The sequence below is a fragment of the Macrotis lagotis genome, chromosome 1, assembly GCF_037893015.1.
Source record: "Macrotis lagotis isolate mMagLag1 chromosome 1, bilby.v1.9.chrom.fasta, whole genome shotgun sequence".
Classification (NCBI taxonomy): Eukaryota; Metazoa; Chordata; class Mammalia; order Peramelemorphia; family Peramelidae; genus Macrotis; species Macrotis lagotis.
The window spans coordinates 750,206,008-750,223,559 of NC_133658.1; the positions used below are offsets into that span (position 1 = coordinate 750,206,008).

General features: G+C 36.7%; 1 protein-coding gene across 6 annotated transcripts in view; it reads left to right on the forward strand.

Moving 5' to 3' along the window:
• The window catches only part of PRDM10 (PR/SET domain 10), a 150,567-nt gene that overhangs the window by 35,158 nt on the left and 97,857 nt on the right, over window positions 1-17,552 (forward strand). For 5 of the 6 annotated variants that reach the window (XM_074216304.1, XM_074216305.1, XM_074216303.1 and 2 more), the window contains exons 2-4: window positions 1,204-1,392; window positions 9,569-9,733; window positions 11,618-11,677. In XM_074216304.1, the coding sequence (XP_074072405.1) occupies window positions 1,324-1,392; window positions 9,569-9,733; window positions 11,618-11,677 (294 nt within the window). In that variant the 5' untranslated portion in view covers window positions 1,204-1,323. The remainder of the gene's footprint in view (window positions 1-1,203; window positions 1,393-9,568; window positions 9,734-11,617; window positions 11,678-17,552) is intronic. The other variant, XM_074216302.1, reaches the window with a different exon arrangement.

Genomic DNA, 17,552 nt, shown 5'->3' on the forward strand with positions numbered 1-17,552 from the left:
AGTACAACTGAGTAATTTTGAGAGTTTCCTTATGGAATTTATCTTAAATTGAAAAGAAAACCTTTTATGTAACATGGAGTTATAATGACTTTTTTTTAACCTTTCTTTAGTGCAGAAAGGCATTGGTATATAAAAAGTCTGATAAATGGTGTGGGGAAATAGATTGTCTAAAGAAATTCTATTTTTGGAAAATCTCAATATCCTCTAGTGTGTGAGGACTTTGTTCTTAGAGGGTGGAAGTTTAAAGTGCAATGTTTTCAATTGTCTTGTGACTAAGCTGTGTTATTAAACTAGAGAGTACTGTTTTTGGTCACAGTGGATGGGGTCAGGGCAGATTGATCTCTTAACAGAGAAGCCTGACCTCAAATCAGTAGATCACAAGATGCTTTTAAAGGGTTTAATATTTCATCATAATCAGAAATGAAAATATGTATGTTTAAAGTTCCTTATTTGGCAAAAGGAAGGAATCTATAGCTGGATCAAAACCAATTTGCAAACCCTAGAAAAAAAATCATTTTATTACATAATAGATCTATATCTGGATTTTTAGCAAGGTTTTTGATTGAGTGAAGCATGAAATACTCTTCCAACTGATAGTGAAACAAGTTTTAGACTAACCTTCCCCAAGATTCAGCAATTTTAGACCTTCCTGACATTATTCATCCTTCTTTGATATTCTCCATTGTACTACATATTTCTGGTGAAGGGAAAGAGGTCAAGTCAGGTCTAGGAGGTGACTTAAAAGTTTCTGTTTGTTTTCCTATCTTTATTCTAAGGTGTACTCTGTAAGTAAAAGTCTGTCCATTCATCCTTCCTTCCTTCCTTCCTTCCTTCCTTCCTTCCTTCCTTCCTTCCTTCCTTCCTTCCATCCATCCATCCATCCTCCCCACTTCCTCTCTTCCCCCTCCCTTTCCCCTTCCCTTCCTCTCCTCCTCCCCTCCCCTTCTTCCCCTTCCCCTTCTTCCTTCTCCTCCCCTCTCCTTCCTCCCTTCCCCTCCTCCCCTCCTCCCTCTTCCCCTCCCTCCCTAACTTCCTTCCTTCCCTCTTCCTTCCCTCCTCCCCCTCTCCTCCCTCCCTCTCTTCCACCCTTCCTTCCCTCGTTCCTTCCTTCCTGCCTTGCCTGCCTTCTTTTCCTACAAAGATATAATGTGATGAGAATTTTTTAAGTCTACTTGAAATCTTAATTCCTTTTTCTCTTTTTAGGTACACTAAAGGCAGATCACTGGATCTTCCATAATTTAAATATATGACAGTCAAATGAGACTTTTCTGCCTAATGCCACTCTAGGGGCCAGCTGTCTTGGAGTCACCACAAAGCAGTGAGATGGACTCCAAATCTGAAGCATCGCAGGTGTGGTCTACATCTGCCGAACATGAACAGAGTACTGCACAGGTGAAGAAATACTTTATGATTTTGGTATTATAGCAATTTCTTGGTTTAATATAGTGGCATAATTGTGCTAAATGAACTGATTCACCATTTATAGGGTCATCAGTGATTGCCTGTTATTCTTTTCTTTCTAGCTATCCATGAGACCCAGCTGGTGTTTTGCTTAAACCTCCCTTTTTGTATGTTAGTTCTCAGGAGTTTTTAACTTTGGCTTGTTGCATATTAATCACTGAGGATCATGGCTTTTTAATACACAAAACCCCTTCACAAAAGTCCCGACTCACTGGCATGGAGCTTCCCTTGGGCTCTGTAAGGCCATTTCTGAAGAGTACAAGTTCAGGCAGGCCTGATGTTGTCATTTGTGTAAGAACTTGCCCCAAGACTTATGATGAGATTGGCTGGAGTGTTTTGAATTTTTTTTCTCCCAGCAATTCTTAAAAGTCATGCAATTAGTTGCTGAGGGATTTTGATATTCATGGTGGTGGGAATACCCATACCAGCAAAATTGTCTATGAAGTATTGAGCTCACCATAAAGATACAAAGTATCTCTATGTAAATTAACATATCCTGCCCCCCAAACTTACCTCCTAAGTGAGTATTATCCCCTTTCCTTACTTTGGTGATGTTATTACTCAAACCTTATTTAGAAAGCTGCTTTTGAAAATTAGTTACAAGTCTCTTCCTTTCAAGAAGGGTTTTGATTTTTTTGAAAAATAATTTTTATTGTTAGTTTTAATGTGTAAACCTGTTGATCAATCTGGAAAACATTATTTTTAGTAAAAAGTATTTTGAGACTATAAAATAATGGGATAATTTTTTTAACTTTTAACTCTTACCTTGAGGCAGTTGAAAAAATATTTTGAGCAACAATATTTGAGTAACAGAATAAATGTATTGATTACATAATGTCCTAGTTTAGAAGGAGTGAATTCATTTAGACCTACAAATCTTAATATCTTTTTAATATGTCATATCAGACATATTTATTTAGTATGGTCCTTAATAGAACTTATAACTCTTCTTTGCTCTCCTTTTATTTTCAGACTGTCTTTTTTCTTTTTCTTTTTTTTTTTGCAGTAGGGTTAAATGACTTGCCCAAAGTCACACAGCTAGGTAATTGTTAAGTGTCTGAGTTCGGATTTGAACCCAGGTCCTACTGACTCCAGGGCTGGTGCTCTGTCCATTGCTCCACCTAGCTGCTCAAAACTGTCTTTCTTCCCCATTGCCCGGGAGTTTTGGGTAGGCAGAAGCTTTGTGCAAAGAGAACTAAATACACCTATTGTCATATTCTTTTAGGTTTAAAGCTCAGGGCATCTACTTAATTTTAAGAAAGATGTTTCCAATTTTTCTAAAATTTTAAAATCCAGTATTACAATACTCATTTTAACAAACATTAAACACTTAGTCTCTTCTTTTTTAAAAAAAATTGTTTTTTAGTTTTTTTTGCAAGGCAGTGGGGTTAAGTGGCTTACCCAAGGCCACACAGCTAGGTAATTATTAAGTGTCTGAGGCCGCATTCGAACTCAGGTACTCCTGACTCCCAGGCTGATGCTCTATCCACTGCATCACCTAGCTGCCCCACTTATTCTCTTCTGGTTGATGACATAAAATACAAATTCTACAAAATAGAAAAGAGCATTAGAGACCTCTTTCTTCATGTTCAGGACACCTTCTTGTCACCATTTGCTTCCTTTCTTTCCTCACTGAAATCAATAGGAGACTACACCTAGGAGAAACTATTAGAAGAGATTATCATCTACATTTAGTTAAAACTTTGAAGTCAATTTAGTCTCCAAGAATTTCCCTAGTTGATGATTTCCCTTTGCTATGCTTAGCAGATTCCTATTTCTCCCCATTCCTCTGATTCAGAGTTGCCATCTACCCAAGGGAAAATTTCTGGCCCTATTCACTCTTCCAGTTTCCTAGATCCAGACCTAGACTTCAAAGTCTCTTTGCCTTCTTTATCCTATCCTTCCTCTATTCCTTCTAGAACCTCACTTTATTGGCAACACATTTACCTCCATTCCCTAATCTGTTCTTTTTGTACTCTTACCTTTAATCACTAAGTAAAACCTGGTTTTCTATTGAAAACAGCTTATACCTTGCTACCCTATAAAATATTGATTTGTTCTCTTACTGTCCTGTAGACTCACAGAGGTTAAATTTGAGTCATTGTATTTCTTGTTTCCATTGCTCTTGAAGACCTTCCTTTTACTCCCATCTCCAGCAACTTAGCTTTCTTCTGTTCATAGCAGTTCATAGCAACCAGTTATAACAAGTTCCTTTCCTTCTTCAAATACTTCTGTACATCTCTCACTCTTTTTTTTTTTTTATCTCACTTCTAACCCCTGCTTCCAATCTTGGGGATTTAACATTTATGGTAAAGCTTGTCTAACATCTTATCTGTCATCTTCATTCTCCCTTGGTTTTCCATAAGAGTAGTCACACCTTACCCTTCACATTACCTTGAACTCTTCAACTGAGATTCCCGCTCTTAACATTGTGACTTGTCTTTCACTTTCTCACTAACCTCACTCCTTTAGATCCTCTTTTCATCTTCTTTGTAAACTCAGGGCCCTGAATCCTTCCCATGTTTTACTCTAGTTCACAGTCTTGACCCTGTAGATAACCAAACCAGTTCATTAAAGTGGAGTCCTCTCTTCTCTCAAAACTCTTGTTACCTTGTCATTCTACATGTACTCTGCTAATCTATAACCTTGGATCTTCTTCATCCTTAGCCATCTGAGTTGTTGAATATTATTGGAAGAAGAGATAAATAGACTTTAAAATTGTTATCTAACATGAAAGGGGCTATTCTAGGACTTGGTTTAGTATTAACAGTTTGACTTCCTAGCAAACTCCATATCCTCTATATTCTGAAAATATCTCCTCAGGTCCCTAATTCTATCCCCATACCTTCTGTCACATTAGATACGTTATTTTTCTGAGAAGATTCATACTTTTCATCATGAATTCTCTTATCTTGACTTCTTTGATACAAATTTCTCCATTTTGTTACCCATTCTTCCAAACTCAGAGGAGAAGATAATCCTGTTTTTGTCAATGCTCAACTTTCCAGTTGTACTCTTCAACCCTTTTTCATTTTGTTTGGGAAATTATCTCATCTCTTAGTTCTCCTCCATTTCTTTGGTCTATTTTAAAATACTAAATCCTTCCCTTCTGCTTACAAAAATGCTCAAGCTTCTTTTATTTTTCATTTTACTTTTTTAAAAGTTTATTTAGTATTTTATTTTCCCCCCAGATACATGTAAGGATTTTTTTTAACACTCATTTTTATATTTGTTTGTTTTTTTTTGTAAGACAAAGGGGTTAAGTGACTTGCCCAAAGTCAGATAGCTAGGTAATATTTTTTTAAGTGTCTGAAACTGGATTTGAACTCAGTTCTCCTGACTTCAGGGCTGGCACTTTATACACTGCACCATCTAACTGCCCCAACATTCATTTTTTTTTTTTTAGGTTTTTGCAAAGCAAACGGGGTTAAGTGGCTTGCCCAAGGCCACACAGCTAAGTAATTATTAAGTGTCTGAGACCGGGTTTGAACCCAGGTACTCCTGACTCCAGGGTCGGTGCTTTATCCACTATGCCACATAGCCGCCCCTCAACATTCATTTTTAAAGCTTAATTCTCTCCCTGCCTTCTTCTCCCTTTTATTCTTCTGTCCCCTTGAGAAGGCAAGCAATTTGTAGGTTTCTCCTTTTAAAGACAGCTTTCCTTGACCCTGACATTTTCTCAAACTCAACGTGCCCCCAACAAAATTCACTCTCTAAAAACTCAACTCTTCTTATTTTCCTATTCCTATTGAGGTATCATCATTCTTCCCATCACCTAGCTTGGCAACTTCAGGATCATTCTCAATTCTTCACTTAATATTATTTGTTATATGCCATCAGTTGTTAAACCTTGTTAATTCCAACTGCACAACATCTCTCCACCTCTCCCTTTTGTCCCCTTCTCTCCACTCATACAGCCACTTACACTATCTAGTTTGGACCCTCATTCCTTTTCAGCTTTGACTATTGCAGTCCCCTCCTAATGGCTCTTCTTGCCCCCCTCCTTCCCTCTCCAGTCTTCATGGAACTGTTGAACATGTGTCTGAGCTCTTCTGTTTGGTAGTCAAAGCCTTTTGCAGTTTGGCCCCAGTCTATTTCCCAGCTTATTGTATTTTCCTTTGCAAAATATATGTTCTAGACTAACTGACTTATTGTGGATTCTCATTCAGGGTATTCTATCTCAGTTCCATTGCACAAACAGTTTCCTTTATGTCTGAAATGCCTTCCTTCCTCCCTTCTGCCTTTTAGCATCCTACTTCCCTTCAAAATTCAGCTCAAGGGTCACTCTTTACTGCTAATATCCCCTCAGAATTGTGTATAGTTTTGTAATGTTTGTATCTGCAGAAGCCATATAATGGATAAAGAGTTGATCTTAGAACCAGGAAGATGACTTCAGTTCAAGTTGCCACTCCTACCTTTCTCTCTCTTTTATCCTGGCTGTATGACTCTGGACCAAGTCATTTACTCCCTCAATATTCTAGTAACCTTCTATGGACACAAATTGCCAAGAAGGTGACCTGCTTTGATAGAGGTCATTCTTTCTGCTGGTACCTTAACAGCTTCATTCCTTATGTCATATTTTTTGTATTTATTCATATGTGTGCAAGTTGTTTTTTTCCAATAAAATGTAATCCCCTTGAGGGTAAGTATTGTTTTATTTTTGTCTGTATAGCCTTAGCATCAAGCATAGCCCCTAGATCCTTTACCTCTGTGCTTCATCCTCCCTCCTGCCTCTATTGGCTTCTCAGCCCATAGCAACCTAATTTTTGACACTGTGACTCATATTGGAGCCTGAGACCATCAATGACTATTTCTAAATTTACTAAACTTTGTAGCATTGTCTCAGTTTTGCCCCTTTTGGAACTTTCTACAACATTTCACATATTGATCCTTTCTCCTGTTTAATCTCATCCCCTTCTGACTTCTGCTGTCTTCAATTTCTTTCCTTACCTAAGTTCTCTTTCTTGTTCTCTTCTGGCTATTGGTGGTATCACTGAAGGACCTGCCCTAGGTCCTCTCATTTTTCTCTTTGCCTTAGGAAACTTGACTGCTCCCACAGATTTCAATTTAATGGACATTTAACCAGTTAATTAATGCAATCTACTCTGCTGATTGCTAGAGGCATTATGCCTCTTCCCTCAAAGAGCTTATGTTTTATTTATTTATTTTTTCCAAAACCTTTAATGATATAATGCTTCCCACAGCCAAGCACCCTCTCAGGAGCCCATTCTGCCACTCTTTAATTATGCTACTGCTTCCTTCTCCAACTCCTTAATATCTCAGATCCTGTCTTGTGCTATCAATTCCTATCTTTAGAGCACTGGGTCTGCTGATTCAGACAGGGGGATAGGGAGGCATCTATCACATTAGATTGGGGGGAAAGTCATCACCACTAAAAAAATGCTTGTCACATCTATTTACCAAACTTTAAATTTCCCCCTAGACTCCAGTCTTACAAGACATCACCCAAATAGCCCACCAATACCTTATACTCAACATGTTCAAAACGTTCTCTTTCAATTTTATCTATCCCTATTTTTGTTGATAATAATTTTATCTTCCTAGCCACCAAAGCTTGAATTCCCTTCCATCATCTTTGACTTTCTTCTTCCTTACCATGTAATTCTATCAACTGTCAAGTCCTTTTGAATCTGTCTCTACAATATATTTTGGATCCATCCTTTTCTCTCTATTTACATGGCCACCATCTTAATCTTGGTCCCCATGATTTTTTAAGCTTTAACTTGTGCAATTGCTTCCTCACTGGTCTCATTGCCTCTCTTTCACTCCAAACCATCCTATGTATGACTGCCAAAATAATTTTGCTAATACATAAATCTGAATGTGAATGCTCTTCTGCTCAGAAATCCCTAGTAGCTCCCTATAATCTATAAGATAAATCATTGATCTCTGACCCTTGTCTTTGAACCCTTCCCAGTTTGGCTTCTACTTAAGTCTTTAGCCTGATTTCGCATTATCACCAATTTGTCTATATCTTGTTTGTATCTAGTTGATTGCATGTAGTCTTCCCTAATAGTCTGTGAGTTATTCAACAGCAGGGATTATGATTATGATTAATTTTTTTTTTTGCATTTCTTTGCATTCTCACACTTGGTTATCGTAGTGCTTGTCACGTAATAAATGCTTGGTTATTAATTCTTATTCTCTGCATTCTAGCCATATTTAACTATTATTCAGAACCTTAACTAAATATGCATTTTTTTTCACATTTAACTCAAAGAAATTTTCTGCAGTAGAGCACGGAAAGGATATTCAGCAAGGACACAGCATTGATTCACTCCACCACAGCTTTCTTGTCTCTGCATTTGCTCTGGTGGCATGGCAGGGGTCAAGCTTGAGGGAAGAACCCTTGACTCCTTGTGTCCTGTTTTAAGTCTCAAGGGCTCTCAATATATCTTTTCTTGTCAGAGTACCTTTTATATCTTTTCTGCTCTACCCTCTCAAAATCCTTTTCTTGTTTCTCAGTCTTAAGACTCAGCTGATTATTCTCTTTCAGTCTTGCTCAGTATTCTCAGTCTTGCCCCTTATGTTCTTTTCTATTCCACCTGAGAGTCCTTTCTCCTGGTTATTCTCGTCCCCTTCTGACTTCTGCTCTCTTCGATTTCTTTTCTTACCTGAGTTCTCTTTCTTGTTTTCCTTTGACTGTTGGTTGTTGTCACTGAAGGACCTGCCCTAGGTCCTCTCTTTTTTTCTCTTTGTATTAAGCAAACTTGTCTGTTCCCATAGATTTCAATTTAATGGACATTTAAACAGTTAATGTGTATATGGACTTCTGCTTTGATTCCATCATATTATACATTATGTTATTTTCTATTTCTGAATATTCCTTGAGGTATCATTAATCTTTGTAATCCAAACACTTAACACATTAAGGTACCTCAGTTTTCCCTTCTTTTTTTGGTCTGAAGCTGTGATTTTACTGCTAGAGGGAATTTTTCTGAGAAAATTTCCTTTACTGTTTGTTATTCAGTCATTCCTGTCATATATTGATTGCTATTCAATCATTTCAGTCATGTTCAACTCTTCATGACCCCATTTGGGATTTTCTTGGCAAAAATACTGGAGTGGTTTGCCATTTCCTTCTTTATCTCATTTTACAGATAAGGAAACTGAGGTTAAATGACTTGCCCAGGGTCACACAACTTAGTATCTGAGGCTAGATTTGAACTCAGATTTGCTAGACTCTAAGCCTGATGGTCTATCCACTATATTACATAACTATCTCTTATACCAATGGAGATCAGCAATTATTCTTCAGCTTACAACTTTAGAAATCTAACTGGGTCACTCAGAGGCTAAGTGACTTGTCTAGGATTACCAGAAGTAGGCCTTGAACCCTCCCAGATTCCAAGGTTTTTTCTCTGCATCCTACCTTTTCTGGGTCACTTCATAGGGGATTATGACGAAATGTTTGTTGATTTGAATTAAACTGTACTCTCTTTGCAATGGGAAACCCAATGTGATAACTTAAGCCTAAGACCAAGTATGGTATCAGAGCCAAGATTTCACATATGATCCTGACTTTGAGATATTTACATAGATGGTTTCTGATTTCTATCCTATTCCCTTGCAAAAACCTAAAAATAAGATACATTCCAAATGTTTTGAAAAAAGGAATTTTATTTTCTTTTTTTTAAATTTTTTTTTTTTTTTTAGGTTTTTGCTAGGCAGTGAGGTTAAGTGGCTTGGCCAAGACCACACAGCTATGTAATTATTAAGTGTCTGAGACTAGATTTGAACCCAGGTACTCCTGACTCCAGGGCTGATGCTTTATCTACTGCACCACCTAGCCTCCCCGGAATTTTATTTTCTTGAGAGAAGTTGACTCTTTATTCTTGACCCATTTGATTCCATCCATCAACCAAATACTTATAATTCTCAATGAGTGATGGCCACATCTTCAGTTGGAGTACAGTGAGTTTAAGCTAGTTGCAAAATGTAAAAAAAAATAGTGAATTAGTTCATTAGGTCTTCTTCCTAGTCTGCAATTCAAAGTAGATAATAGGTCCATCTATCCAAATTATTTTTTCATTAGCCAAACCCTATATAGTGAAGATGACTTGGGTTGTCTGCTTTATTGCCCCAGGTGCACTTTGTTCCTGAGGGCGGCACGGTGGCGCAGATCGTATATGGTGATGATCAAGACAGGGCCCCCCAGCAGGTGGTCTACACGGCAGATGGGACTTCCTATACTTCAGTGGATGCTCCTGAGCACACCCTTGTTTATATCCATCCTGTGGAAGCCACACAGGTATGTAAAAATGGAATTTCTGGACTTCTCCCCTTTGTCCATAACTAGAAAATAAAAAGATTGTTTTTCCTTTGGAAAAGTGGTATTTAAAATATCAGGTCTATAGTGACTGCATAACTTCTGCCAAACATAGGTGAAAAGAAGAAGCATGCTGTTTATATATAAGATGTTCAAATTGTGTTGGTGATTTATTGACTGCATGAAGCTATTATAATAGAAATGGATATATATTTTTTATATTTATTTCATTAAATGTTTCTTAATAACATGTCAACATGTTTTAACAATTAAAGAAATTTGAATTACAAATTCTTTCCCTCCCATCCCTCCCTCTCCTTGAGAAGGCAAGCAATTTGATTATACTTATATATGTGAAACCATTCAAAATATATTTCCATATTGGCTATGTTGCCAAAAAAACCAACTCACAAACAAAAGAACAATACATAAAGAATAAACAATAATGCTCCATTCTGCATTCAGTGTTCATCACTTCTTTCTCTGAAGGAGGATGTCATTTTTTATCTTGGCTCCTTTAGAATTGTCTTTGATCATTGTCTTGGTTAGAGAAGCTAAGGCTTTCATAGTTGTTCATCCTTTGCTCTTACTGTATACGATGTTCTCCTTGTCTGCTCATTTCATTTTGCATGATTTTAATTTGTCTCCTCATGTTTTTCTGAAACTTTTACACTCATTTTTTAAGCTTTGTTTTCCATATGTTGCTTCCTGTGCTGGCCCATGAATGCATTCTTAATACAAGTGATTATTAAAATAAATGCTCTTTCATTTGCATTAGGATTCCAGTATTATTAATTCTCCCTTATGTAACATTCAACAGAAAGCTTAAGTTGCTCCTAAGAAGAAAGCATGCTGTCATTAATGTAATACTTTTAATATACATAAAAAATAAAAGAGGCAAGACTCTTGTCTTTGGTGTGTCTACATATTCTTAACCCTTATTGTTTTTTAATGTAGCACTGTTTATATAAAGGGGACTGCTTATCACACTGGTTATTGTTATGATTGTTTTTATATTTACCTTCAAGCTCTGAACTGTAAAATTTAATAAATCCAGCAATAGAGCAAAAATCTCGACTAGTTAAGACTGAGTCATAATTCTTTTCAGGTAGCATTTGTTGTTAAGGCTTTCTTGTTTGAATGAGGTATTAAATATAGCTCTTCTATATTTAAAGGGAACATTAAGTATAAGCCTTGAAGTTATAGAGAGGTAGATTTTGAGTAGAAATCATAAAGACACCCTTAATTATTAGAGTTGTCCAATAACCAAACAAACTGTCTCATTATGTAGTGAGTTCTCTGTTGCTGAAGGAATTCAGACAGAAATAAGATTATCATTTATTGGCTTACAGGTATAAATTATGCATTGGGCAAGGGAGTCTAAGAGTCTGTGATTTCATGATCAACTTAACACCATTTGCAAGGATTAGAGGAGTGTTGGACTTTTAATGAAAACTAAAGGGTACTTTGATACCCCCTCCACATACAATCCCAATGCCACCCTCAGCTATACTTTCAGTTTTATGTGAAATGTTTTGTTATTTCTTGTTCATAATTATTGTAAACTTTGTTACCACATTCAGATAAGGTCCAGAGTTGGCTTTACTTGTATATAAAATAGTGACATGTGGTATTTAGTTTAGGATAATCATCTCTTAAAAAATCTCTTTGGAGCCACCTGAATAAAAGGTTTTAGCCAAATGTAAGATTCTAATCTGTTTTATTTATTCATGTAGGATTATGACTAGCTATGGTGAGAAAGAGCTCTCCCAGGAATGGGTGCTTAGCCTAGGGTAATTTTCATGTGGAGTTTCTAGGTAATCTACTTAGAGATTTCTTTGATAAGTATTTTCCTCCTTTGTCTAGACACTGTTTACAGACCCAGGCCAGGTAACTTATGTCCAGCAGGATGCCACAACTCAGCAGGTAAGAAGTCATCCTTTTCCTTTTGATTTTGAATAATTTCAGTCTTGACTACTGTTCCCTGACTTGGTCTGTAGTTTCACCTCTCTAGGTCAGAGGTAGCAAACATGTGTCCCACAACAGTCCCAATTAAAATGTAATTGGGAAATATTTACCACGCCCCCCCCCAATATGATAAAATTCAGACTATTACATTTTAAAATTAATTCAGTATTTGACCCACTGGGATCCTTATATATAGTTTAGTGGCCCTCATTTCTAGTTGAATTTTATTCTACTGCTCTCGTTAATTGTTTTTTAAACATTGAGTAATTTCTTTAGCTCTTTCAATCAAATCAGTCAGTTGAAATTAAATTCCATGTTGCCATCTTTAAACTGCCTAGGAATAAGGGAATCCACATTAGAACAACTTGGAATTTTATAATGTCGCTTTAAAAAAAACCTAACCTATAAAATGACTTTTGGTTAAAGCCTCAAGGAACAATTCTGAATTTTAAGATTTCACTTGGAAAGTATTTTCAGAATGACGTTCTTGAAAAGAACCAGCTTCCTATTTACATCCCACACAGTCCTGGCTTTTATTATTCAGTTTGCTGAAAACACAGGGTACTTATTTGTTTCTAAGGCAAACACAGGGCTCAAAAAGCTTTGTCTTCCTTTATCCATATAACTAATATAGTGTATTAAGTCTGAGATTTGGGGATAGGCTGTTTGAGCTATTTCCATGATGTGAACTTGACTAGAAGCAGCATGAAAATGATTGAAAGTGGAGGCTAGATAAAGTCTTAGTCTAATGGGGATTCAAGCTAAAACAAATTCTGTAATTTTAAGTAGTATAGCAAATATGTAACTCAGCAACTGAATGTCTTGAATGATGGGCAATAAGATTGCCTTATTAGGTTAGATCAGATTTTGGTGATACACATTTTCCCAAAGAATTCTGATGCTTTTATTTTCAGATTTAAAGGATCATGAAGAAACTAATGTATGATGTTAAAAATGGCTATGCAGGTCTGTGACAATACTAAGGAATCTTTAAGAATAGTGGTTATTTGTTGAATTTATATGTGGTTGAATGTGTTTGAGAATTTGGGGGGGTCTTATTGAAGGTCACTTCCTAGTGGACAGAAACTACCATTTTTTGCTGCTCCCAATTTTAGAAAATGCACATACAACTTTTAAAATGCAGTGTGAAACAGTAGAAATGAAAATACAAGTGATTACTCCTTTACAAATACATCATTGGTAACACTGAACTGAAGACATGTTAGAGTAAAAAAAAAAACAGCAGTTTGTAAGTCCTGGGTCAAATGTTTTCCATTTCTTGACAGCAGATCTTTATAGGTTTGGGTCAGTTTATAGTTTTTTAGCTCCTTCTCTCTTTTGATCCCCTGCCGTCCATCAAGTTACTTTAGTACTTCAATGAATTTGAGATTTCATTGATATGGGTATTTCCTCCAATGGTACAGACTACAAACCAACTATTCCTCTCCACCATATGTGACTTTTGTCCATGACTTCCCATAATTGTTTATAATGGAATCGTCTCATTGTAAATAAGAATATCCTACTCTTTTACTTTGTATGTATATCATGTGCCTCTCTTTTTGTTCTTTGTTCTTGTGCTCTTTGCTCAACTTTAATTCTTTTTTTTTTTTTGTGAGGCAGTCAGGGTTAAATGACTTGCTTCAGGGTCACACATGTATCTGAAGCTGGATTTGAACCCAGGTCCTCCTGACGCCACCAGACCATCTAACTGCTCAGCTTTAATTCTAAAGGGATAATGGTGTTTCATGACTTGTTTGTGTCAGGGAGAGGTTGGGGTCATTAAAAGCACAGAACTAATCCACTGATGCAATTCAATTTGTTCCTCTTTACCTGTTTGAGTCTGGGTCTCACTCTTTGCCTATATGAACAGTCATTACAGATAAGCGTATTTATGCACACATACATGGATACATATACGTGCATACATACATATATTTTTTCAGAATCCGAGCTAGACACATACACATATATTGTATAAACATGCTGACTGGACAAATAGTTATATGTTGATCTATTTGACTTTTAGAGAATGGCTGGACCAAAATCTTACAAATCTCCTCTAGAAAGTTCTGCAGTGTTTTTTGGCTTTATGCATTCAACATGATATCTGCCAATAGGATGATTGGGAAGACCTCACTATCTGTAGGAAACCCCTTTTTTATTTCCCAGACAGTTCTCCATTATGCAGCACACACATGCACATGCTTTTTTTTTTTTTTAGATTTTTTGCAAGGCAATGGGGTTAAGTGGCTTGCCCAAGGTCACACAGCTAGGTAATTATTAAGTGTCTGAGGCTGGATTTGAACTCAGGTACTCCTGACTCCAGGACCAGTGCTCTATCCACTGTACCACCTAGTCACCCCTGCATACACGCATTTGATGAATTTTTGTCTCCTCTGTATTTTTTGCTTAATATCATTAATCATAGAGTCATTGAGAAAAGTGTCATTGTTAATATCTTTAAAGAAATCTTGTCTGATTTTTCTTTTTTTGGCAAGGCAATGGGGTTAAGTGACTTGCCCAAGGTCCTAGAGCTAACCAAATATTGTGTCTGAGGTTGGATTTGAACTCAGAACCTATGTGATTTTGGCAACTGCAAGCCCTCTGCCTTTTTATTTTACTTTTATTTAAGGCAATGGGGTTAAGTGACTTGCCAAAGGTCACATAGCTAGGCAATCATTAAGTGTCTGAGACTGGATTTAAACTCAGGTCTCCTGACTCCAGGGCCAGTGCTCTATCCACTGTGCCACCTAGCTGCCCCCATCCTTTGTCTTAGTAAAGGGAAATTTTTCTCTACTAAATTGAATGCTTTTTTTGTAATAAGCAAACAATCTCAGAGGGATCTTTTCTACCTCTTTCATTCAGGTATGTGACTATAAAGAGGTGGTTTACCACAGAGCATATTTTTAATCTTGTTTTTTTCAAAGATCCAGTTGAGTAACCTACAGACACTTAATGAAATCTTTGGGGGCAGGCTAGGTGTTACAATGAATAGAGTACTGGCTCTGGAGTCAGGAGTACCTGAGTTCAAATATGACCTCAGACACTTAATAATTACCTAGCTGTGTGGCCTTGGACAAGTCAAGTCATTCAACTGCATTGCCTTGGTAAAAAACAAATAAACAAACAAACAAACAAACAAAAACCTTAAAAAAATAAAACTTTGATAACAAAAAGTTGATCAGGCTTTTGGGAAGTAGATTCTAAATCCTTCCTCTCTTTGCAAAGTTTGTTGTCTATAGATATAGAATATTACATATTATATCCAACATAATAAATGATTGATTAGTTTTCTCAAACCTATTTTTCCCTTTTTTTTTAATATTTGTGACAAGGGATGGAGTAATAAATAAGTCGTTCCCATATGCTAATGCCTTTCTCTCCACCATTACCTTCCATCTATTCTGTATTATATCTGTGTATTTATATACATATATATGTGTGTGTGTTGTGTATATGTATGTATATAGACAGAGATAGAGACAGAGACATAGACACACAGAGACACAGACACATACACGTACACAGACAAGACACATTCTCTCTCTCTCTCTCTCTGATTATTTACTTGTAATCTACCCCATTAGAATATGTTTCTTCTTTTCCCTGTCTCCTTAACATTGAGCAGGATGTTTGGAATTTAGGAAGCACTTAATGAATGATTGTTAATTGTCTAGTCCATATATTGAGGCACTATCCCTTAACATTCTTGAAACTGTGTCCCCTCCAGCACACACAGCTTCTTTGTATACTTGTGGCTAGTCCAACTATCTCTGCCTTTGGGTTTTTTTTTTCATTTCTTTTTTTTTTGGAGGCAATTGGAATTAAGTGATGCCTTTATTTTCTTAATTGTCATTTCTGTTTTCCAGTTGTTATTATCTCCAATGTTAGTTCACGATTTTCTCTGTCTTCCTGATATTTTTCTTTCCCATATCTCAGTATATCATGTGAAAATTTTCACATTTACTTTCTGGTTTGCTTACCAAAGTGGTAGACCTTTTTCATTCAGTTCAACAGCATTTATATTTCTTCATCTTTTTGTTTTGGATGAATCTGTTGAAAAAATATTTTTTGACTCCATTAACTCCTGAAAGTCATACTGAAATACCCACACATTTTGATACATAAGAAGGAGGACACTTTACTCCTGGGAAATAGCACAAACTTTGGTTTGTTTGTTTTTTCCCCCCACCTTGATTTTTCTAGAAATGCTTTTTTTGTCTTAGGATTATTTCATTGTAATAGGAACCAGTTTATTAGAACAATTTCCCACATATCTCTGCCCTTTCATGGCCAAACTCCTAGAAAGTACTGTCTACATTCATTACCTCTACTTCCTCTTAGTTACTTTTAGCCCATTTGCAGTCTTTTTTTTCCCCTAACAGTCTCTCCTTTGAAACTATCCTTTTCAAAGTTACCAGTAATCTCTTTAATAGCCAAATTTGGTGATCTTTCTCAGTCCACATCTTTCTTGAAATCTCTAACTTTGAGTGTATGCTTAAGGCTCTAGCCTAGAACTTCTTTTATTTTCTGCATTTACTCTTTTAAAAAATTAATTTATTTATAGAATTTAAAAAAAATTTGTGTCCATCTCTGTATACATACATTCTCACTCACTCTAGTATCAATTCTACAAATTTAAAAAGCAATCAATATAACATCAGTTATATAGTGCATTTCACTCCTGATGAGTTTTTCAGCTCCTATGGGTTTAATTATTGTCTCTATTCATAATATTCTCAAATTGATCTTAGATTCTCTCTAGCACTTCAATCATACATCGCCAATTGCCTATCGGATTATTTTAGAATGGATATCATGTAGGTATCTAAAATTCACCACATCCAAAACTGAACTCATAATCTCTTCCCCCAAACCTACCCTATTTCTGATTCCCCCTTTTAAAAAAAAATTTAGTTTTTCTAATTATTTTTTATTATTTATTTTATTTTTGTACAAATTTTTTTTATACATTAATAAAATATTCTTGTTTAAGAGTAAACATAATACCCCCTCCCCCCCAAAAAATATAGACCCTCATGAGGAATAAAGTAAAGGAAAGAAGAAAAAAATTAAAATTAAAATTAAAAAATAAAAATAATAGGGCAGCCAGGTGGTGGCGCAGTAAACAGAGCACCAGCCCTGGAGTCAGGAGCACCCTGGTTCAAATCTGGCCCCAGACACCCAACAATCACCCAGCTGTGCAGCCCTGGGCAAGCCACCCAACCCCACTTGCCCCACAACCCTAATAATGATGATGATGATAATAATATGATAATAATAATAATAATGCTTCAGTCTGTGTTCCAGCACCACCAGCTCTGTTGCTGGTAGATCACATTCTTTTGGATAAGTCTATCAACAAGCTACTTCCATATTTTTCCACTGTTGCCATTGCTGATCGCAACTCCCTCCATTCATACTTCCCCACTACCATACACTATATTTTCTCTCTCCTTTCACTCTGTCCTCCTCCTTAAACGTGCTGTAGGGTAGCTGGGTGGCACAGCAGACTGATCACCAGCCCTGGGGTCAAGAGGCCCAGAGGCCACATACCACCCCTAAGGCCAAACAACCACCCGGCCCTCTGGTCCCAGACAGGCCATCCAATCCCAGCTCCTTGCAAGAAGTACAAAAGAAAATGTGTTATATCTGACCACTCTTCCTCATGGTCCACCTCTCCTTCATCATTCACATCCTTTCCCCTTCCCCCTGTCCCCCTTCTCTCCTTCTTACTCTAGATGTCTAGATACCCCATTGAGTATATATGCTGTTTCCACTCCTAGCCACCTCTGATAAGAGCAAAGGTTCCCTCATTCCCCCTCACCTT